This window comes from Ursus americanus, chromosome 17, assembly GCF_024610735.1.
Source record: "Ursus americanus isolate L20-20 chromosome 17, mUrsAme1.1.p, whole genome shotgun sequence".
In the NCBI taxonomy this organism is placed as follows: domain Eukaryota; kingdom Metazoa; phylum Chordata; class Mammalia; order Carnivora; family Ursidae; genus Ursus; species Ursus americanus.
The window spans coordinates 56,952,943-56,976,313 of NC_142143.1; the positions used below are offsets into that span (position 1 = coordinate 56,952,943).

Sequence of the window (23,371 nt, forward strand, 5' to 3'; positions counted from 1 at the left end):
AGTGGTGATTGACTGACAGTGGTCATCAGGGAAATGTTTGGAGTGATGGACGTGTGCCCAAACTGGATTGTGGTGGTGGTTGTGCAACTCTATTACTTCACTACAATTAATTCAATAACACACTTAAAATTGGTGCTTTCTGTAGTAGTTAAAGTCTATCTCAATAAGACTGTAAAAATGGGTATCAGTGTTTTTTGTTTTTGTTTTTCTTTAACATGCTGATCTTTTAAATTCATTAGTCCTTTAGTTCTTTGAGATAGATGCAGTCCTCTTGATCATGTCTTTGAAAGCTTACCCCTTGCTTGTTCCTCAGGATATAAATGAAGGGATTCATCCATGGGGCAACTGAGGTGGTAAGCACTGACACCACCTTATTAATAGCAACCCCTTCTTTTGCATGAGGTTTGATATAGATAAAGATGCAGCTTCCATAAGTGATAGAAACCACAATTATATGGGAAGAACACGTAGAAAAAGCCTTTTTCCTTTGCTGGGCAGAAGGGAATCTGAGAATGGTCCTGACGATGTATGTATAGGACAGAATTACACACACCAGGGTGAAAACGAGTGTCAGCACAGCCAGGACCAAGACAAATCGCTCTATAAGCTCTGTGTCTGAGCAGGTAATCTTCAGGATGGGAGCAGCATCACAGCCAAAGTGATCTATGACATTGGAGTCACAAAACTTGAGCTGAAAGCCCATGCCAAATGGCGGGATGACGATGATTAGAGCAATCACGTAACATCCAAATAAGGAACTTGATGCAGACCCCGTTGTTCATGATGGTCATGTAATGCAGGGGTTTGCAGATGGCCACATAGCGGTCATAGGACATGGCTGTCAGGAGAAAAAATTCAGTCGCCCCAGGACGATAACCAAAAATAATTGAGCGGCACAAGGATTATAGGTAACTGTGTTATCCCCAGTGGCAAGGGTATACGGTATCTGGGAATACAGACAGTAGTAAAAGAGACATCCAAAAATGAGAAATTCCAGAGAAAGAAGTACGTAGGAGTTTTCAGACAGGAATCTACAAACGTGAGGGTGATGATGGTCAGGTTTCCAATTATATTCAGCAGATAGGTGATGAACAGAAAGACAAAAAGAATCTGTAGATTTGGGTTGTCTGTCAGTTGTACCAGGATGAATGTTGTTAACACTGTATAATTTTTCAAAACTGACCTCTGGCTTTTACATGTTCTGTTGGTAGAAATTGGACATGAGTAGAGTTCAAATGGACTGAAAATGTGAGTAGAGTGAGGATGCTGGACAAGCCAGTATTATTTCATTTGATAATATGATTGCATTGGTGGCTTATGCTACTCCAAGATTCAGACAGTAGCATGGCCAGAAAGCTGGTATCAAACATTCTTACCATCATATCAAATATGTCTATGTACAAAGACTTCTAGATTAGACAAATAATCAAACTCTCCCTCCCTCAAAAAAAAAAAAAACCAAAAAACCCGGGAATGAACCTCTTTTAGGTGAAATCAGTTCTGTAGAAAACAAAAACAAAACACAAACATGATCATATCATGAGTCATATAATGGCAGCAGGGGAACAGCATACTAACAACATTGGTTCGGGCATGGACTCGGGAGATTGTTTGGGTTCAGATTATGATTAATTCAGCATGTGACTTTAGGCAAATCTTTGATCTCTGTGCTTCAGGGCACCTGGGTGACTCAGTTGGCTAAGCATCTGACTCCTGATTTCGGCTCTGGTCATGATCTCAGGGTCATGAATTTGAGCCCCACATCGGGCTCTGTGCTGGATGTGGAGACTGGTTAGGATTCTCTCTGTCCCTCCCTCTCTGCCCCTCCCACCCCAATGCACATTCTCTCTCTCTCTCTCAATAAATAAATAAAACTTAATCTTTGTGCTTCAATTTCTTCATATATAAACTGTGGAAAATAATAGAACGTATTTCATAGGTTGTTTAAAGGAACTAATGAGCTAATGTATTTAAACCACTTGAAAAATTGGCATATAATAAGCACAGTATAAAGGTTTGCTATTGTTTTTGTTTTTATATACAAGGTTTTAGAATTAATGTGATAATCCTTCTGGTCATGAATACTATGAAACTTCTTTCAGTAGAATGTAAATAGAGTTGATTATAATGATAGAAGTGGAATTCCTGAAGCTGCTCTTCAGGCTTCTCTATTAGTCTGTCTTTTCTGAGCTCCATGGCCAAACATTCTCATTTACAATAACTCTGCATGGCTGAGCTCTTCACTTTCAAAACTGGAAAAGAAAACAAATCAAAAGAAAGCATCACCTACACAAGGAGAGTGCTCTCTTTAACAAATGCATTGAATAATGTCATTCCCTATTTCAAACCCTTTGCTGGCTTCTGTCTGAACTTGGAATAAAACTAAAATTCTCTACTGTGGCCTGCAAATTCCCACATGCTGTGGCCCCTGCATATCTTTCCCACCTCAGGTTTTTCTACTCTTTCTCTCTTTAAGCGTGTCCTGTTTATAGTGGCCTTTTTCAGTTCCGCCGACTTCATGTGTCTATATTTTTTTTAGGTCTCACTGAAACTATGCTCTCCCAGAGGAGGTCTTATGCTCTCTAAAACAACATGTGAACTTGGGGTTTTTAGTAGTGCACTCTGTTTTTCTTATGGCACCCCTTTACTCTTCATAATTATTTTCTTTTGAACTTGTTAATCTTCGACTCCTTACTAGACTGCAAGGCCCATAAAGACAGGTCGTTTGTTTTGTTCACTACGCACAGTGGGATGTCTAACAACACGTCTGGCATGCAGTAGGAGTTAAATAAGTGTTTCTTTTATTTATTTATTTATTTATTTATTTATTTATTTATTTATTTTTAATGATTTTTTATTATATTATGTTAGTCACCATACAGTACATCCCCGGTTCCCGATGTAAAGTTCGATGATTCATTAGTTGCATATAACACCCAGTGCACCATGCAATACGTGCCCTCCTTACTACCCATCACCGGTCTATCCCATTCCCCCACTCCCCTCCCCTCTGAGGCCCTCAGTTTGTTTCTCATAGTCCATAGTCTCTTATGTTTCATTCCCCCTTCTGATTACCCCCCCTTTCTTTATCCTTTTCTTCCCCTACTGATCATCCTAGTTCTTCTGTTCCATAGATGAGAGAAATCATATGATAGTTGTCTTTCTCTGCTTGACTTATTTCACTTAGCATTATCTCCTCCAGTGCCGTCCATATTGCAGCAAATGTTGAGAACTCGTTCTATCTGATAGCTGAGTAATATTCCATTGTATATATGGACCACAACTTCTTAATCCAGTCATCTGTTGAAGGGCATCTCGGCTCCTTCCATGATTTAGCTATTGTGGACATTGCTGCTATGAACATTAGGGTGCATATGGCCCTTCTCTTTACTACGTCTGTATCTTTGGGGTAAACACCCAGTAGTACAATGGCTGGATCATAGGGTAGCTCAATTTTTAAGGGACCTCCACACTGTTTTCCAGAGTGGCTGTACCAACTTGCATTCCCACCAACAATGTAGGAGGGATCCCCTTTCTCCACATCCTCTCCAATAATTGTTGTTTCTTGCCTTGTCTATTTTTGCCATTCTAACTGGTGTAAGGTGGTATTTCAGTGTGGCTTTGATTTGAATTTCCCTGATGGCTAATGATTTTGAACATTTTTTCATGTGTCTGTTAGCCATTTGTATGTCTTCATTGGAAAAGTGTCTGTTCATATCTTCTGCCCATTTTTTGATTTCTTTATTTGTTTCTCATGTATCGAGTTTGAGAAGTTCTTTGTAGATCTTGGATACCAGTCCTTTACCTGTAGTGTCATTTGCAAATATATTCTCCCATTCCAAGGGCTGCCTCTTAGTTTTTCTGACTGTTTCCTTGGCTGTGCAGAAACTCTTAATCTTGATGAAGTCCCATAAGTTCATTTTATCTTTTGTTTCTCTTGCCTTTGGAGATGTGTCATGAAAAAGGTTGCTTTGGCCGATGTCGTAGAGGTTGCTGCCTATGTTCTCCTCTAGAATTTTGATGGATTCCTGCCTCACATCGAGGTCTTTCATCCATTTGGAGTTTATCTTTGTGTATGGTGTGAGAGAGTGGTCCAGTTTCATTCTTTTGCATGTAGCTGTCTAATTTTCCCAGCACCATTTATTGAAGAGACTGTCTTTTTTCCACCGGATGTTTTTTCCTGCTTTATCAAAGATTAGTTGCCCAAAGAGCCGAGGGTCCATTTCTGGGCTCTCTATTCTGTTCCATTGGTCTATGTGTCTGTTTTTGTGCCAGTACCATGCTGTCTTTGTGATCACAGCTTTGTAGTACAGCTCAAAATTCGGCATTGTGATGCCCCCAGCTTTGTTTTTCCTTTTCAACAGTTCCTTGGCGATTCGGGGCCTTTTCTGTTTCCATACAAATTTAAGGACTATTTGTTCCAGTTCTTTGAAAAATGTCCTCGGTATTTTGATTGGGATAGCATTAAAGTGTGGATTGCTCTGGGTAGCATGGACATTTTAACTATGTTAATTCTTCCGATCCATGAGCATGGAATATCTTTCCATCTTTTTATGTCTTCCTCAATGTCTTTCAAGAGTGATTTATAGTTTCTAGAATATAGGTCCTTTACGTCTCTGGTTAATTCCAAGGTCACGTATGGTTTTTGGTGCTATTGTAAATGGGATGGATTCCCTAATTTCTCTTTCTTCGGTCTAGTTATTCATGAATAGAAATGCAACTGATTTCTGAGCATTGATTTTGTATCCCGCCACGTTACTGAATTGCTCTATAACTTCTAATAGTTTGGGAGTGGATTCTTTTGGGTTTTCCATATAGAGTATCATGTCATCTGCGAAGAGAGACATTTTGACTTCTTCTTTGCCGATTTGAATACCTTTGATCCCTTTTTGTTGTCTGATTGCTGTTGCAAGGACTTCTAGTACTATGTTGAATAATAGTGGCAAGAGTGGGCATCCTTGCTGTGTTCCTGATCTTACGGGAAAGGCTTCCAGCTTTTCCCCATTGAGAATAATATTTGCAGTAGGCTTTCATAGATGGCTTTTATGAGATTGAGAAATGTACCCTCTATTCCTACACTCTGAAGGGTTTTAATCAGGAAACGATGCTGTATTTTGTCAAATGCTTTTTCAGCATCAATTGAGAGGATCATATGGTTCCTGAGTCTTTTCTTGTTGATATGATATATCATGCTGATTGATTTCCGAATGTTGAACCACACTTGCATCCCAGGTATGAATCCCACTTGATCGTGTTGGATAATCCTTTTAATGTACTGTTGGATTCTATTAGCAAGGTTCTTGTTGAGGATTTTGGCATCCATATTCATTAGGGAAATCGGTCTGTAATTCTCCTTTTTGAGGGGGTGTTTGCCTGGTTTGGGGATCAAGGTAATATTGGCCTCATAGAATGAGTTTGGTAGCTTTCCTTCTGTTTCTATTTTTTGAAATCGTTTTAGGAGAATAGATATTATTTCTTCTTTGAATGTTTGGTAGAATTCCCCAGGAAGGATTATGGCCTGGGACCCAGTCAATAATTTGGGCTCTGGACAACCCCGCAACCTCTCCTCATCAGAATGACAAGAAGGAGAAGCCCCCCGCAGCAAAGAAAAGACAGTGAGTCTGTAGCCTCTGCCACAGAAATAATGGATATGGATGTAACCAAATTATCAGAAATGGAATTCAGAGTAACAATGGTCAAAATGATGAATAGAATTGAAAAAAGTATTAACGAAAAGGTTACTGAGAATATAGAATCCCTAAGGACAGAAATGAGAGCGAATCGGACAGAAATTAAAAATTCTATGAGCCAAATGCAGGCAAAACTAGAGGCTCTGACGGCCAGGGTCACAGAAGCAGAGGAATGTATTAGTGAATTGGAGGATGGGTAAATAGAGGAAAAAAGGAAAATAGAAGAGGGTCTTAAAAAAATCCATGCCCACGAATGTAGGTTACGGGAGATTACTGACTCAATGAAACGATCCAATGTCAGAATCATCGGCATCCCCGAGGGGGTGGAGAAAAACAGAGGTCTAGGACAGATATTTGAACAAATTGTAGCTGAAAGTTCCCTACTCTAGCAAAGGAAACAAACATTCATGTCCAAGAGGCAGAGAGGACCCCTCCCAAGCTCAACCATGACAAACCTATGCCACGTCACGTCATACTGCAATTCGCAAATATTAGATCCAAGGATACAGTATTGAAAGCAGCCAGGGCAAAGAAATTTCTCACGTACCAAGGCAAAGGCATCAGAATTACGTCAGACCTGTCTACAAAGACCTGGAATGAGAGAAAGGGTGGGGGGGGCATTTTTAGAGCTCTTTCAGATAAAAACATGCAGCCAATGATCCTTTATCCAGCAAGGCTGTCATTCAGAATTGATGGAGAAATAAAGACATTTCAGAATCGCCAGTCATTAACCAATTTCGTAACCACTAAACCAGCCCTACAGGAGATATTAAGGGGGGTTCTATAAAGGTAAAAAGGCCCCAAGAGTGATACAGAAAAGAAAGTCACAACCAATACAAACAAAGACTTTACTGACAACACGGCATCATTAAAATTCTATCTCTCAGTTCTTAGTGCCAATGTAAATGTTTTAAACACTCCCATAACATGCCACAGGGTTGCAGATTGGATAAAAAGAAATGACCCATCCATTTGCTGTCTACAAGAGACTCATTTCAAACCCAAAGATGCATTCAGACTGAGAGTAAGGGGATGGAGTACCATGTTTCACGTGAATGGACCTCAAAAGAACGCTGGGGTAGCAATTCTAATATCAGATAGATTGGATTTTAAACTAGAGACTATAGTTAGAGATGCAGAAGGGCACTATATTATTCTTAAAGGAAGTATTCAACAAGTGGATATGACAATTATAAATATATATGCCCCCAACAGGGGAGCAGCAAGATACACAAGCCAACTCTTAACGAGAATAAAGAGACATATAGATAAAAGTATATTAATAGTAGGGGACCTCAACACTCCACTCTCAGAAATAGACAGAACACCCTGGCAAAAACTAAGCAAAGAATCAAAGGCTTTGAATGCCATACTCGAGGAGTTGGACCTCATAGATATATATAGAACACTACACCCCAGAACCAAAGAATACTCATTCTATATAATGCCCATGGAACATTCTCAAGAATAGACCATGTTCTGGGACACAAAACAGGTCTCAACCGATACCAAAAGATTGAAATTATCCCCTGCATATTCTCAGACCACAGCGCTCTGAAATTGGAACTCAACCACAAGGAAAAATTTGGAAGAAACTCAAACACTTGGAGACTAAGAACCATCGTGCTCAGGAATGACTCAATAAACCAGGAAATCAAAAATCAAATTAAACAATTTATGGAGACCAACGAGAATGAAAACACAACGGTCCAAAACCTATGGGATACTGCAAAGGCAGTCCTAAGGGGGAAATACATAGCCATCCAAGCCTCACTCAAAAGAATAGAAAAATCTAAAATGCAGTTTTTATATTCTCACCTCAAGAAGCTGGAACAGCAACAGAGGGACAGGCCTAATCCACGCACGAGGAAGCAGTTGACCAAAATTAGAGCTGAAATCAATCAAGCAGAAACCAGAAGTACAGTAGAGCAGATCAACAGGACTAGAAGCTGGTTCTTTGAGAGAATCAATAAAATTGACAGACCACTGGCAAGACTTATCCAAAAGAAAAGAGAAAGGACCCAAATTATTAAAATTATGAATGAAAAATTTTGGAGAGGTCACGACCAACACCATTGAAATTGGAAGGCTTATTAGAAATTTTTATCAACAGCTATATGCCAATAAACTAAGGAAACTGGAAGAGATGGAATCCTTCCTGGAAACCTATAAACTACCGAGATTGAAACAGGAAGAAATTGATTTCTTAAACAGGCTAATTAATTATGAAGAAATTGAGTCAGTGGTAAACAACCTTCCAAATAACAAAACTCCAGGCCCGGATGGTTTTCCTGGGGAATCTACTAAATAAGTGTTTCTTAAGTAACTCTGTGGGACCAAGCATTTTATACATGAAAATAATTTGCTGATTACACTTTAACTGAAACATCATTCATCCATTCCTATTTATTACTTATCTTATTAAAGATATATATGTTTATTTATATAAATAAATATGTAATATATATAAATTTATATATAAATAAAATTTATATATATTTTAAATTGGAATGTTAGTTTTTTTCCTGCATACGATGACAGATTCTCTTTTCTTTTCTTTTTTTTAAAGATTTTATTTATTTATTTTTTTGACACACAGAGAGAGTGCGCATAAGCAGGGGGAGCGACAGGCAGAGGAAGAGGCAGGCTCCCCGTTGAGTAGGGAGCCTGATGCAGGGCTATCCCAGGACCCTGGGATCATGACCTGAGCCAAAGGCAGACACCTAACTGACAGAGCCACCTAGGCGCCCCATGTAATAGGTTTCTAAACCTATGGAAACTATTTTTGACATCAGTAAGGTAAAAAGATCATTTTACCAGTATGTCCCCTGAACTGACTCCCAGCCTGTTTGCCTATGCCAAAGAGTAAATCAGACAATATATATATTTTTTACATTATTACGGGTTAATATGTAGAATTGTTTTGTGGAAATGAGATGCTAAAAGATTGAATTCCATGCGGTCCATTCAAGTCCTTGACACCTACACCCTTATTTCTCCTCTAGGAGGTAGATAGAAGCTGCTGAAAAATTAATTCCTGGATAAACACAATGTAGTTGGCTGGGTCATTTTGTAAACGGGGTGGTGAAAGGTTGGGGTTTGGGAACCAGTCAGATCAGGGTGAGAATGGCCCTGCAGTACTCTACTTCCTTCAGTTTCATCACGTATAAAATGCAGATATTCACATCATCTTCTCCATTGAATTATGGTTAAAGAGTAAGTAGGATTAAACACAAAGTTCTTAGCATAGCTTTAGGAATATTATTAATATTAAATAAAGGGTGAATATTTTTGCTCTTTCTTCTTTTTACTTTGAACAGGAGTTGTTCCTGTCACGGGGCTTGATATCTTTCCCTCCTTGGTTAGATGAACTTTGGGTTCCTTTCTGCTCTTTTCCTCACTGCAACCACAGCTCCATCTTTCTTAATATCTCTCCAAGAGTTCCATAAAGTTTTCTACTCATTTTGATAGTATGACAACTTCTGGAATCTCATGAGTAGTACTTTTTGGCAAGTCTATTCATTAATAGAGCCCTTACTGGCTGTAATACACTGTGTGTTCTCTTCTTTACAAGTCTATCTAGTATTTGTCATTTACTCTTAGCAATCAGTAGAATAGCATGCTGACAATATTTCTTAATTTGTCCACCTCTTTTCTCTTTGAACTCACTTCCCAACTGCACGTAACCTTCATATTCTCTTCTGGGCTGGTCTTGGTGCTCTGACTTTTCAAAACGTTGTGCCATTTCAGAGTATCTCCATTCAAAGTGCCCTACTAATTTAGTTACCTTTTCAACACTCTGTTTGTGTTCTTTTCTTTCTTTCTTTCTTTCTTTCTTTCTTTCTTTCTTTCTTTCTTTCTTTCTTTCTTTCTTTCTCTCTCTCTCTCTCTCTTTCTTTCTTTCTTTCTTTCTTCTTTCTTCTTTCTTTCTTTTCTTTCTCTCTCCCTCTCTCCCTCCCTTCCTTCCTTCCTCCCTCCCTCCCTCTCTTTCTTTCTTTCTTTTTTTCTTTTTCTTTAAAGAGGGAGAGAGAGAGAGAGGAGGGGGAGAGGGAGAGAGAGAATCCTAAGCAGGCTCCATGCTCAGCAAGGAGCCCAATGCAGAGCTTGATCCCACAACCCTGAGATCATGAACCTGAGCTGAAATCAAGAGTTGGATGCTTAACTGACTGAGCCACCCAGGCACCCCACTCTTTCTTTCTCTTTAAAAAATTTTTTCAGTATAGCTGACATACAATGTTACATTAGTTTCAGGTGTACAACACAGTAATTCAACTTTTCTGTATGTTATGTGATGCTCACCACAAGTGTAGCTACCATCTGTCAGCACAGAACATGATTACAATATCATGACTATATTCCCTGTGTTGTGCCTTTTATTCCCATGACTTGTTCATTCCATAACTGGAAGCCTGTATCTCCCACTCCCCTTCACCCATTTTGCCTATGCTTCCACCCTTCTTCCCTCTATCTTAAGAGGAAAATAATAAAACCTCAGAGTTGATGGATACCAGTGCCTTTAACATATTATTACCTATAGATTATGAAGCTTAAATGTAGCTGATATTGTGCATTTTGTTCAATCTCCTAATTTTGAGGTTAAGAAGTTGGAAGTTATTATTATATCTATAATATACATTATAGATATATTTAATATATATTATTATTGGCTGGCTTATTAGTGACAGGAAAATGAATTTGTCTCCTGAATCCTAATTACATATATCTTCTTAATTATATGAATATAAGAAAAAAATTTCAGGAGTCTGCTTTTCTGATCTCCAGGTTTTCAAACTCGAATGTATTCTCCAGCTTCTTCGATGAGTAGTCCACCCATTTCTGTCCCTTGGTTTCTACAGTTGTTCTGGAAAACCTAGTAAGTGAGCCATTTGCTATATAAAAGGTTAACCACTTAAGTAACCATTTAAGTGTCTTATTCAGAAAGCTGCTCTCAGATAGCTTTCTCGTTACTGCAGAATTAGAAAATGGGTCAATGCTAAGCTTTCTAATGCTGGCAATAATTTTGAACAATCAATCCTAGAGATATTTATAATTGAAAAATAGACTTCCGATGATGAAATTCAACCATATAAGAGGTGCTTCTAGATATGGAAATCATTTTTCTATATTCAAATTAGTTTTCAAATTTTGCTAGGATAACAGCTAACATTTCTAGAACATTTACTGTGTGCCAGATACTGTGCTAAACATTTTACATGGTTTGTCTCATCTGATCTTCACAGTGACTCTCTGAGCTATGCCGTATTAAAATTTACACTTTATAGATGAGGAACTTGAGATTCATAAGTTTTAGGTGTCACCTAAGATACCATCTGGGGTATCCAACCCACCTAGGGTATGGTAGAGCAGGGGTATGGAAACAAGCAGTTTTACTTCAGAGACTTATTCCTAAATATTTCAAAATAATGCCTTTTAATTTGTTTATTTCACCCAAATATAGGCTTTTCATGATTGGACAAATGGAGAGGACATGAATAATTGACTTCTCCCTGCTCTTGTTCACCCCCCTTTTTTTGAGTAGATAATCACTCTTTTATATGATGCCACCTCTGTTTTCCTGACCAAAGTTAACTATTTCAGCTAGTTAACTATTTGAACTTGAAGTAGAGGCAACAGTAGGCAGACAATTGCTCTTCAATCTAAAAAGAATCACATTGTAGCTATTCAAACATTTCCCATCTGTATTCACTGTCCCTAGAGCTCCTGATTTCTCCCATTATTGAAATGGAACAAGATTCTCCCAGACGACTTCAATTAGTTTTTGCAAGAATGGTTTTCACCTGGTTGTTGGAAGATATTTCCCACAAATAGCCTTGAAGTGTATTTCCCTTGAGTCTAGGGAAACATGGCTTTTCCCTTCTTCGTGAGGGATGGACTATGTCCTGTTGCACTGTATAGCCCTCCCCTGGTTTTCAGATAGTATTACAGCCTCTGGCTCTTGTTACCTGCTACGTGGCACCATCCCAGGTAATACAGAGTCATTTAGAGACTGATCATAGGATACCAAATGTTAAAGATGACAGGTCAGATCTCTGGACCCCAACTATCTTTCCATCCTGTCTACCTAATTCCATCTCTTAATTTTGATCCAGGTTTCAAATGTCCTCAGTTGATACCTGGCTGAGTACTCATTACCCTGGACTATGCTTTGGGCCCTAAAATTTTTCTTATTTTTTCTCTCTCAGTATTTAATGTTTCTCCATATCCCAATATCACCCTTGCACAATAGCATATAATAGCAAATAAATGTCTTAATGTGTTCATTGACCAATAACGTAATGTATTTACACATGAGGACAAACGTGTTGTAAAATATAAACCCATTAAAGATGGTTATGTCCTCCGTTTGAGATTAAAACCGTGTAGTAGAGAACATTGGAGGAGACATTTTCAGTGGATTAAAGAGAAACCCTCAGTACCCTTTATAGGTGACTGTATCCTCTATAAGCATCTGTTTCTGTTATTAAACTATATCCCTTCCATGGACGGTATTCAAAGGTCTTCTTGAAAGTCATGTCGCTTATCATAGAACAGGCAATATCTTCGAATTGCTATTGATTCTTCTGGAATACCGTCAACATTACTTAGTACCCAAATTTGATTCTATTAGTTTCTAGGTGGTGAATATCTGTCAAAACCAACTTAATTATATTTACGTCTCTGGTGGTCTTTCATGGCTTCTGAGTGTACTTTAACTACAAAGGTCCTTAGTGTGACTCAAAGCTGCACAGGAATAATGACTAGAAGAAATTAAGTGCAGGCCTTACCACATTATTTTTGTGTACCCCCACATTAGCTCTCACAAAATTCTGTAAATTCTCCTTAGTGACTCACACCCATTAATTCCCAGTCACCTTTCTTCTTAAGAAATTTAAAAGATGAAATATATTGTCCCACTCTATCAGTAGGAAAAGTCTTCATGTATTCTGGTTAAGTGAGATGAAAAGAAAGCTTCTTGTGGGAGGGAAATTGATATTCTAGCTTTTTTGAACAGGGAGACAGGTCTCCCACTAAATCTTACATTTACAAAAACAGCAATAGTTATATCCATTGAGGATGCAACAGGTGTGGAGGGATAACTAAGTGAACAAACAAAAGATTCTCTTGAGAGTTCAGGTTCAAAAGTCACTAATTAATCTACAGCGTAATGAACTAGAATGAACTCTTTCCAATAAAAGCTTTAAGTGTCTATCAGAGGGAAGAGTGTCTTTGGAGACAGGAAGATGCAACAATAGGTCACGTGCAAAACAATGAGTAAAGTCAGAAGGCTAAATTCGAAGGCTAGATTCTCTCCACATGCCTAGGGATATTTCAGTTGAACTCAAGAGAGAAGCTGCTCAGAATTTTCTGAAGGAATCCAGATTTGGGTGAAGTCCTGTCACCCTGTGTCACAGTGGAAATAGTTTCCTCCCTATTTGAAGGAGCTTTTTCCTCTCGTGACCATTCTTTGTTAAGACATCACAAAGAATCAGGGAAATTTGTGTTCAGTTTTCTTATGTTCGACTTAAGTTTCAAGGTCAGCTGCTGTCCATGTTGGTCAAAGGATGCAAACATGGAGTTATGTGGGATGAATAAGTCTAGAGATCTCATATACATTATGAACTATAGTTAGTAACACCGTATTGACTCTTGGAAATTTGCTAAGAGAATAATTTCAGGTGCTCTCCGTGTGTGCACAGACACACACACACCCACCCACATCCACACAGATTTGCTAAGAGATATAGTTTAGACTTGAATGCATGTTTGCCTGATGACAAAGTCCATGCTTTCTAAATGCACTATATTGTCTCCCTATGCTTCAAAGAACAAGAGTTTAAAGACAATCTGATTAATGGTGGGCAAAGAGGGGGTCATAGTCATTAACATTGTTTTCCCCGAACCCTGGCAGAAATTTACCTCAAAATAAATGTATACTTTTTTTGAGGAATTGAATATATCCCAATGATTGACCTAGAAGGATCAAACTGTTTCTAAATAACTTAATTGTATCATAGAACAAACGTGTAGAATATTTATAGAAACACAAAAATATTGAGGACCCAACAAGGTAAAACTCAAAATGTCTAGAATCTCATAAAAGTTTTCAGACATGCAAAGAAGCAAAATGTGTGTGTGTATATACTATGCGCATATATTATATTATATATATATAATTTTACATATGTAAAACATGAAGAAATAAATATTAGTGAGTTGAAAGTAACCCAAACAGATACAAATGTTAGAACTAGCAAACAAGAACATTAGAAAAGCTGTTATAATTTCAATCTATACATTCAAAAAATTAAGTAGAAAAAAGGAAAATATAAAGACCCAAATCAAACTTGAAGATGAAAATTATAGTATGTGAAATAAAAAATGTACCGGATGGGTTTAAACACAGATTATAACTTACAGAAGACAATATTGGTAAACCTGAAGGCATACTAATAGAAATTATCTAAAATGAAACAGAGAGAAAAAAGAATTTTTAGAAAAGAGCATCAGTGAGCTGTGTGACCACTTCGAATGACCTAAAACACCTGTAATTGGAGTCCATGCGGGATTGGCTTAAGGGCAGAAAAATGTTTAAAGAAAAAATGGCTGAAAAATTTCTAAATTTTAAGAAAACTATAAAACCCTAACGAAGAATGTCAATGAACATTAAGGAGAAGAAGCGTAAAGAAAACTCCACCAAGACACATCATAATCCAATTTGGGTCCACGGACGCAAAGTGAAGCAACCCAGTACTGATAAGTATGTGGGCAAATATACAACATGTTTTTTGTTCATTTAAAGATCTCCTTAAAGATAATTGCCCATTTAAAATGAAAATGTATTTTTTGGTTTATATAGTATGTAGAGTAAAATGTGTTACAACAATAGCACAAAGTGTGTGACAACAGAAGGGGCAGAATGAAAGTAGACTGTTCTAAGATTCTGACACTACATTTGAAATGGTGTGACATTATTTGAATGTATACTGTTATAAGTTAAAGATGTATTAACTGTAAAGATGTGTTGGCCCTGGAGCAATCAATTAACAAGTAAAACAAAAACCTTGAATGCATATTGGTAAGTGAAAGAAGCCAGTCTGAAAAGACTACATACCACATGATTCCAACTAAATGACAATCTGGAAAAGGCAAAACCATGGAGGCAAAAAAATGATCAGCTGTTGCCAGGTATGGGCAGAGGAGTTTTTGGGCGTGAAAGTAGTGATCAGTGCAATAAGGGAGGAAAATACAAAAACCATACGAATTGGACACGAAGCATTAAAATAGATTTTATTTTCAGATGCATGATCATCAATATAGAAAGTCAGAGGGAAATATAAAATTGACGCTAAAACTAATAAGTGAGCTTAGCACAGTAACAAGACACAGATCAATGTATAAACATCAGTTGCATTTCTATATACCAATAATGAACAAGTAGAATTTAAAAATAAAAAGTACAGTTCACATAAGAACATGAATTACTTAGGGATAAATCTAACAAAACTTGTGCGGTTTTTGAATGCTCAGAACTATAAATCATTGTAGGAGGATTACAGAAGGCCCAAATGAATGGGGAGATGGAACTTGTTCATGGATCACAAGACTTAATCGTGTTAAGATTACAGTTCTTCCCAAATTGATATATAGAGTCACCACAGTCCCAATGAGGAGTCGAACAGGCTCTCTTTTCAAGGAGAATTTAACAAGCTGGATTTTAAAATTTATATGAAAAAGCAAAGAACCTAGATAGACAAGACAATTTCGAAGAAGAATGAAACTGGAGGACTTACGATTCTCCACATAGTCTATTTGTGTCAAGAGCAGTGTATTTCCGGTCATTTAGATTGAAACTCTACAAGCAACTGAGACTTTGCTTTCCTCTCACCTCATATTAGTCAGTAAATACCACTAATTATTTCTAATTTTTATTAGAAATTTGCTTAGGTAGAGGGGCGCCTGGGTGGCTCAGTTGTTAGGCGTCTGTCTTCAGCTCAGGGCGTGATCCCAGCGTTCTGGGATCGAGCCCCACATCAGGCTCCTCTGCTGGGAGCCTGCTCCTTCCTCTCCCACTCCCCCTGCTGTGTTCCCTCTCTCGCTGGCTGTCTCTCTCTCTGTCAAATAAATACATAAAATTAAAAAAAAAGAAATTTGCTTAGGTAGAAAGATTTACCCATGAGTTTTGAAGCATATTCTCATTAATTTGTTTAATTTTTTTTGTGTGTGTGTGGTAAGAAATGTTCTCTGCTTACTTTTTACCTAAGTCTTTTTCTGGACCTAAGGAGAGTTCTGTCTTTTCATGGGGCCTGCCAGAATGGGTAGCAGTATTGTGTTTTGGTCGTATACGGACTCTGGATCCAGATTACCTGGGTTCAAATCTCAGCTTTTTTATCTATTAGTTGTGTGCCTGAGTTCCCTTATTTGCAATACAAGACTAATAATGGTAGTTTGTTAATAATAATTAATAATAACAATAATAATATATTGGTGATAATAAGATACAATATATAGGGTTTTGATTCTATTATTACTATACATATTTCTTAGAATGATGCTTGGCACCTAGTAAATAGCATACATGCAATTACTATTTCATGTGACCACAGAGAACTCTCTTCCGTGTTGAAAGCACACGTGATCTGTGCCACTTATGTGGCACTTAAGTTTATGTTGCCTCGTGCAGTTTCTTGTATTGTTAACTTTTCATGGCTGTGTATTTCATATACTGTTTTGCTGTCCTGGGGGCAGATTTACTTTGTTGTATTTTGTGTACTGCATAGAAAAATGTTGGACCTACATTCAAATATTTATTGAATTATATACAAAACATGTGTTGAAGGCCAGAGAATTTCCAGAGCTCTTTCTCTTCTCAGGAGAAATGATGACCTGAGCAAGAGACATTAGCTTTCTGGGGGTAGTTTTCTTTCTTTCTTTTCTTTGTTGTTTTTTTTTTTTTTAGGTTTTTTAATATCCAAAGTAACAAAAATTTTTCCCTCTTCAGAACAGCCACTTTGGGATCAATTGTGCTGACAAAAAATATGTTCCCTGGGGGTCCTGGTGCTGAGAGACTAATAAAGATCCTTTGTCGCCATCTTCAAGAACAAAAGCAGTTAAAGAGATGTTTAAGGGAAGTCATCCCAGAGAGACTGGTGAGGATGGTGAGGAAGCTGCAATGGGAGATTAAACTCAGGTCATCAGCAGGCTAAAGAAAAGAATGAGAGAAATGAAACAATGGGGTCGAATGGCATCCTTGTGTTCAGAGATCTTTAAATTTTCTTTCAAATCCATCGCTTAAGTAGCCGTACATTTTTTCAGCATGGAGAAAATAGTTGTGATTTAACTTGAGGATGGTTTTTATTTTTTAATAGACCTTATTTTTTTTAGAACAGTTTTAGACTTACAGAAAAATTGAGTAGGTAGTGTAGCTGTTTCCCATACCTCATATGCCCAGTTTCCCCTATTTTTAACATCTCCTATTAGTATGATGCATTTGTTACAATTAATGAACCAATATCGATATATTATTAAATAAAATCCATATTTAATAATTATTCAGATTTTCTGAGTTTTCACCTTTCAATATCTTTTTCCTATTCCAGGATCCCATTTAGTATATCATATTTAGTTGTTAAATTATCTTTAGTTATATTACTAATTAGTTGTTCATATTATCTTTAGTTGTTATATTATCTTTAGGCACCTCTTGATTACGACAGTTTCTCAGACTTTCCCGGTCAGATATTTCATAGAATGCCCCACTATTGGAATTTGTCTGATGCTATTGAGAAGAAGACCACAGAAGTAAAGTGGCATTTTAGGATGCATACTGTCAAAATGACTTACAACTGTTGCTGTTGACCTTGATCACCTGACAGAGGTTGTCAGTTTTCCACTGTAAAGTTTTCCTTTTCTTTAGAATGGAGTAGCTACATAAATTATTTGGAATACTTCTGCAGAGAAGATATGTCTCTTCTCCCTCATTTACCAATTTATTCAATCATTTATATCAATATGAATTCTTGGATATTTATTTTATTCTTTGGGTTATTATCTACTACTATTTTATTTATTTTGTTACCAAAATTATTCCAGCTTTGGCCATTGGAAGCTCTTTCAGTTGCTTTCTCTGTTCCTTGGACATACCTCATCAATGTGATTGTATTTATTTTTATTTTCCAAGAAGGCCATATTTAAAGAAGGGTTCTAGAGACCAAGGGAAGGAATGAATCTGGGAGGTCCTGTATACATATAAGAATCACCTTTTTCCTTTTTGAGGGTAGAATACAAGTTCCATGAGGCCAGAAACCTTGTCCTATCTGTTCATAAAGAGTACCTGGCACCTAGTAGTTACTCAGTAATTGTTGAATGAATAAATGAGAGAATGATGACAGGTCTTGGATGGAAGCAGGAGAAATAGTGTGAGCAATTGTAGTGTGAGGTTTAAGTGATACCAAGTCAGATTATGTCTAATCAGGAAGGAAGAATGTGGTTTCATTACAATTGTTGGAGCAGATTTAAGGCAAACAATGAGGAAATAATTTATAAATATTAAAAGCATCCACTGTCATATATTATTGAACTATATGAGACTACTTATAAAAAGGAGTTCAAGTCAGGTAGTCATATCTGTACAATTGACACCTAGGGTAGAGGTAATACACTGGCATTTATTATTTAGAAAAATTTAAAATACTTCCTTTGTCAAAGATATTTGCCCTTGGAGAATTACAGAGACAAGATGAAACATACAGAACAGAAACAATGCAAACCAATTTGGGAATAATGACAAAATATGTGGAATTAACAAGAATTCCTATGGGGTGCATGGAAATAGAAAATCGTTTTGGGAAGAAAGGATGAGGGGAGGGAAATGGAAGATGGATTTGAGCTGGCTCTGAAAAATCACTCACGTTTGAATGGGGTATAAATAGGTTTGAATAGGAGAAAATGAAGGATATTTCAGGTAAGTGACTATCCTGTGAAAAGCTTATTAGATTTTGGATTAGGGTTAATGTTGAATTGCAGAAATATATTTGGATTAGTGAGGTTGAACATAGATGGCAACTATGAACATAGTTTGGCAATTCTGGATTGCTAAGAGAATGAGTTTCAAAATTAAGAACTAGAAGGCTCTAGAAGATTTAAAGCAAGAAGTGGATGAATTAAAATAGTGTTTTAGGAAAATATATATTGTGATATTACTTAGGCTCACTAATCCAGAGAAGAGATTAGAAATAGGAAATCATTAGGCAATTGTCAAGATAATTCTGGTTGAGAGATACAATTTTAGATTAGAAGTATGAGAGGAATATGAGATGTAAACAAGAACTTTTTTTTTTTGAGATGCAAACAAGAAATTTTTGATGGAAGAAACTGGTAACACTGAATGACTGAAATAGAGGATCTAGAAGAAAGAGCTGAGGGAGAGCAGGCTGGTGTAAAAATTTGCCCTTCCATGTCAAGGGAACCTACACATAAAATTAAGCTCAACAAAGTTCTGAATATTTTCATTGTTGAAGCTGGGCAAAGTGAAAAGCCATGATCAATTTCAGTAATATTTGAGTTATATTTAGGAACTGGAGTTGGGTCCAAGCGTGACCTCAGTTATTAGATCCAGCTCCAAAGACCTGACACAAGGCAACCCTTTTCCATTTTCTCTTACTGAGTAAGTGAACAAGAGGAGACTATCTCATTATCCAAATCAGAAGCAGAAGATTACCTTTCACGAACCTACTGAATTAGCAGTATTGGACCTGACCAGATGCACTTGATTCTTGAATGGCAAATTAAGCTGGATTTTTTTTTTTTGAATCTACAATACTCTTAACTTTCCTGTCGTCATCCAAAGCAAGCAGTGAGATTCCTAGACAAACTCTACTTGCTAGGGATTCACAATTCAGGTGAAGTAATCAGCCCAACTACTAAGTAAATAATACAACGTATAGATGCATGCTTAAATTAATTATCAGAAGAGAAGCTGGGGAGCATGTAGTGGGATTTTGTAGGTTTTTTAGAAATTTTAAATGAAAAAAGAAGAGAAGCCTTGGAGAATAGAGTTCAATTGTCCCTGAATATGTTTGAAGTTTAAGAGAAATTTACATGATGGCCATTGACTTGTATGAACAATTAAAAATAAAGAGTACAAAATAAAAACTACATTTGAGTAACTGGATGATGTTTAATAAGGATAGATAATGGTTGTATAAGTACTATGAAAGCACACAACTTTCACAACTATTGTTTCTACCATTTAATAGAAAAAATTCCAATTATTTGGTCCAAGGTTCCTGAATGACTGTTACTTCCCCCCCCCCATGTCTCTCCCTTTTTTCTAAGTCTATTATTTTTTTTCACACTATACTTGGATTTTATCTTCAGTAGTCAGTCTGTGCTAACTGGATTCCCCTTCTCAAGTTAGTAACATTGTTGATGTTTCGATTGAGCCTCCTAATCTCTAACATTCTTCTTTTTTAAACATTGAGGTAAAATAGGTATGTAACATTATGTAAGTTTCGGGTGACTTGTATATGTTTCACATCTGTCAAGATTACAAAGGATCACCATCACAAGTCTAGTTACCATCTGCCACCATACACTTGACCCCCTTCACCTATTTTGCCCTTCCCTCACTAACATTCTTCTTAAATTAAGGGATAATTAAGTCTGGATATTGAAGAAGTTATCTATCCAGGTTAGTTATTCTACTCCTAAATTCAGTCTTGTTCTCCTTGAGTCTCTGTTTAAACATCATCATTGTCAGTAGAACACATTCAGTACTTGGAAGTCTTGTTCTTTCTCTTCTGTAGTTATCAGTACACTCAAAAGATTTCCAGAATGGGCAGTAGAAACATTTCTGTGGGTAAATTGGCTTAAAGGAAAGAATATAGTTAACTTAAACCACTTATTTTGCAAATTCATGAATGTTTCTCACGGGTTATTCAAATTTAAATTTAATTTAACTTTGCCTCGAAAACCATCAATGGTCTCTTCTTTGTGAGAACTACAATGCATTTTACTGTGTCTTTGAAGGCATCTTTCACTTGTTTGTTTCGAAGTGTATAAATGAATGGATTAAGCAAAGGGGCAACTGAAGTAGTGAGCACAGACACTACTTTATTAATAGCTACTCCTTCCTTTGCTGAAGGTTTGACGTAGATGAAGATACAGCTGCCATAAGTGATGGAAACCACAATCATATGGGAAGAGCAGGTGGAAAAGGCCTTTTTCCTCTGCTGGGCAGAAGGGAATCTTAGAATGGCCTTGATGATGTAGATATAGGAGAGGACTACACACACTAAGGTAATAATGAGCGTCAGGCCTGCAAAACTCAAAACTATCCTCTCTATTAACACTGTGTCTGAGCAGGTTATCTGTAAAATAGGAGATGTATCACAGCCAAAATGATCAATCACATTGGAGTCACAGAATTCCAGCTGGAGGCCCATGCCAAGAGGTGGGAGGATGATTAACAGGCTGGCAAACCCACAGCAGAGAACAAGGGTAGTGCAGACTCTGCTGCTCATGATGGTTGTGTAGTGCAGGGGCTTACAAATGGCCACATAGCGGTCATAGGACATGGCGGCAAGGAGAAAAAATTCTGTTGCTCCAAAGAGGACAACAAAAAATAATTGGGTGGCACAAGCATTATAGGTAATGGTATTATCTCCAGTTGTCATAGTATACAGGAACCTGGGAATACAGACAGTGGTGAATGAGACTTCTAAGAAAGAGAAATTCCGGAGGAAAAAATACATGGGAGTTTTCAGATGGGAGTCCAAAAGTGTGAGGGTGATAATGATGAGGTTTCCAGTCACACTCAAAGTGTAGGTGAGAAACAAAGATACAAAAAGCAGAACTTGTATTTTTGGGTCATCTGTCAATCCCAGCAGGATGAATGTTGTTACTGCTGTATGATTTCTCATCACTGCCTTGCACCAAGTCAAGAGGGATTCTGCCTGGAGAGAGAAGTGTCATAAGAAGCTAGTATTGGGACCTGAAGGAAAACATCCTGGCAAGCCTGCTCACATGCACTTTCTCCTTTTACGTAATTCCATTGGTTAACCTAGAGACATCTGTAGGATATATCTAGTATGGATCTTGTGCTTATAACTCTCTAACTAGAAAGCATATTTACAAAGATGTCAAATAAAAGCAAAACAAAACATAAATCATATGTCTGATTTGCAGTTTCTCAGCAATATTGCCTTGTTGTGCAGATTTGATTCGTCCTTATCCTGGAGACAGTTGTGTCAGTTTTCAATTTTTCCCCCCACCCTTATTTTCCTTGGTTTTTCCACACCATACTGAAATGGTCCATTTTCAAAACCAAGAAGGATCTGTTAATTAGTATTTTTGGTGTGTTTTAAAATTAAGACTTATTTTTTTTAGAGCAATCTTAGGATTACAGCAAAATTGAGGGGCAGGTACAGAGATATCCCATATACCTCCTGCCTTTACAAATGCATAGCCTCCTGTGTTATCAGCATCCCCCCCAGAGTGTTACCTTTGACATTGACACATCAGAGTCCATAACTTATATCACAGTTCACTCTTGTACATTCTAAGGGTTTGGACAGATGTTTAACTAGTATTTTATATTGATCATCTTCTGTTACGCTGAATTTTAACAGTAGCGCATTCATTTATAGTTAGTTCTGCTCTTTTCACTTTGAATTATTTCTAAATAGGGGGATAAAAAATTTAAAATACAAAGATATAGTTTTGGTTTTCACCCTGTGTGTAGGCAAGTGGAAGCATTTTTGAGCCAGTACGGGAGGCTTAGGCAGAGGTTTCCTAAAGTGGTTTAAAGAACTTTTTTCTGGAACTTGAATATAAGCCCAATTTATTCATACTTTATACATAAGTCCTGTGGTGGTGCTTTGGGCCATGGATGGAGTCCAGAGGCTGTGATCTGTGGTATTGTTTCTTTGCCAGTCTGCTCAGTCTGACCAACCCTGTGTTCTTCACAGCACTTAGCCTTTGGAATCTGTCTTAGGGTTTATCTCAGGGACCTCTTCGAACAACTTCTGCTACTTCCCACTTCAACTTTCCTCACTAATAAACCAGCTCCCTAACCCTGCTACTTGTTTTCTGGCTTTTGATATACGTGACTTGGCCAAGCAACATCCAGAAACAAATGGACACGTGGGAGCCAGTCTTCACAAGCACATTGTAAAGTGCCTTACCTTTCTCAGTGACATTGGTCACTATCTACTTCTGCGCCTCCCATGAATGTTAACACTCCCTGTGCTCCCAATTTACATTTTCCCCCAGAAATCCCATTAGATAGGTGCTCAGGAATTTCGCCTGCTCCTTCATGTCAAAACAGCCTCATTGAGATTCGTATTTCAAGCAGCTGCTCTTAGGTATCCATTCTGTAAAAGAAGATTCAGTAAATGCATTCTCACTGGAGATATCAATAGTTAATAATAACTTAACATATTAGCCTATAATATGTCTTGGGGTTTTATTGGGGGAATTGATTGTTACATGAGCAAATTTAGCCATAACTCTAGTGTTTGTAGGGAAATCCTATACTTCTACACGTGTGAGAGTAAAAACCAATTTCTTATGTTTTAAACAACTGTTCCTGTTTTATCCAGTGTATGTTTTCTGAATAGAGAATCAAAATTACATTAGGTTACTCTTGTATTGCTCAAGTAAATAATCAACATTTATTCGTT

General features: G+C 37.3%; 1 protein-coding gene and 1 pseudogene across 1 annotated transcript; both read right to left on the reverse strand.

Moving 5' to 3' along the window:
• Nucleotides 1–243: 243 nt before the first annotated feature.
• LOC123796412 (olfactory receptor 6C2-like) lies at nt 244–2,334 on the reverse strand (annotated as a pseudogene).
• Nucleotides 2,335–20,638: 18,304 nt separating this feature from the next.
• LOC123787114 (olfactory receptor 6C2-like) lies at nt 20,639–21,610 on the reverse strand. The gene has a single exon (XM_045789565.2). The coding sequence runs from the start codon at nt 21,608–21,610 to the stop codon at nt 20,639–20,641; it is 972 nt and encodes a 323-aa protein (XP_045645521.2).
• Between the last annotated feature and the right edge of the window lie 1,761 nt (nt 21,611–23,371).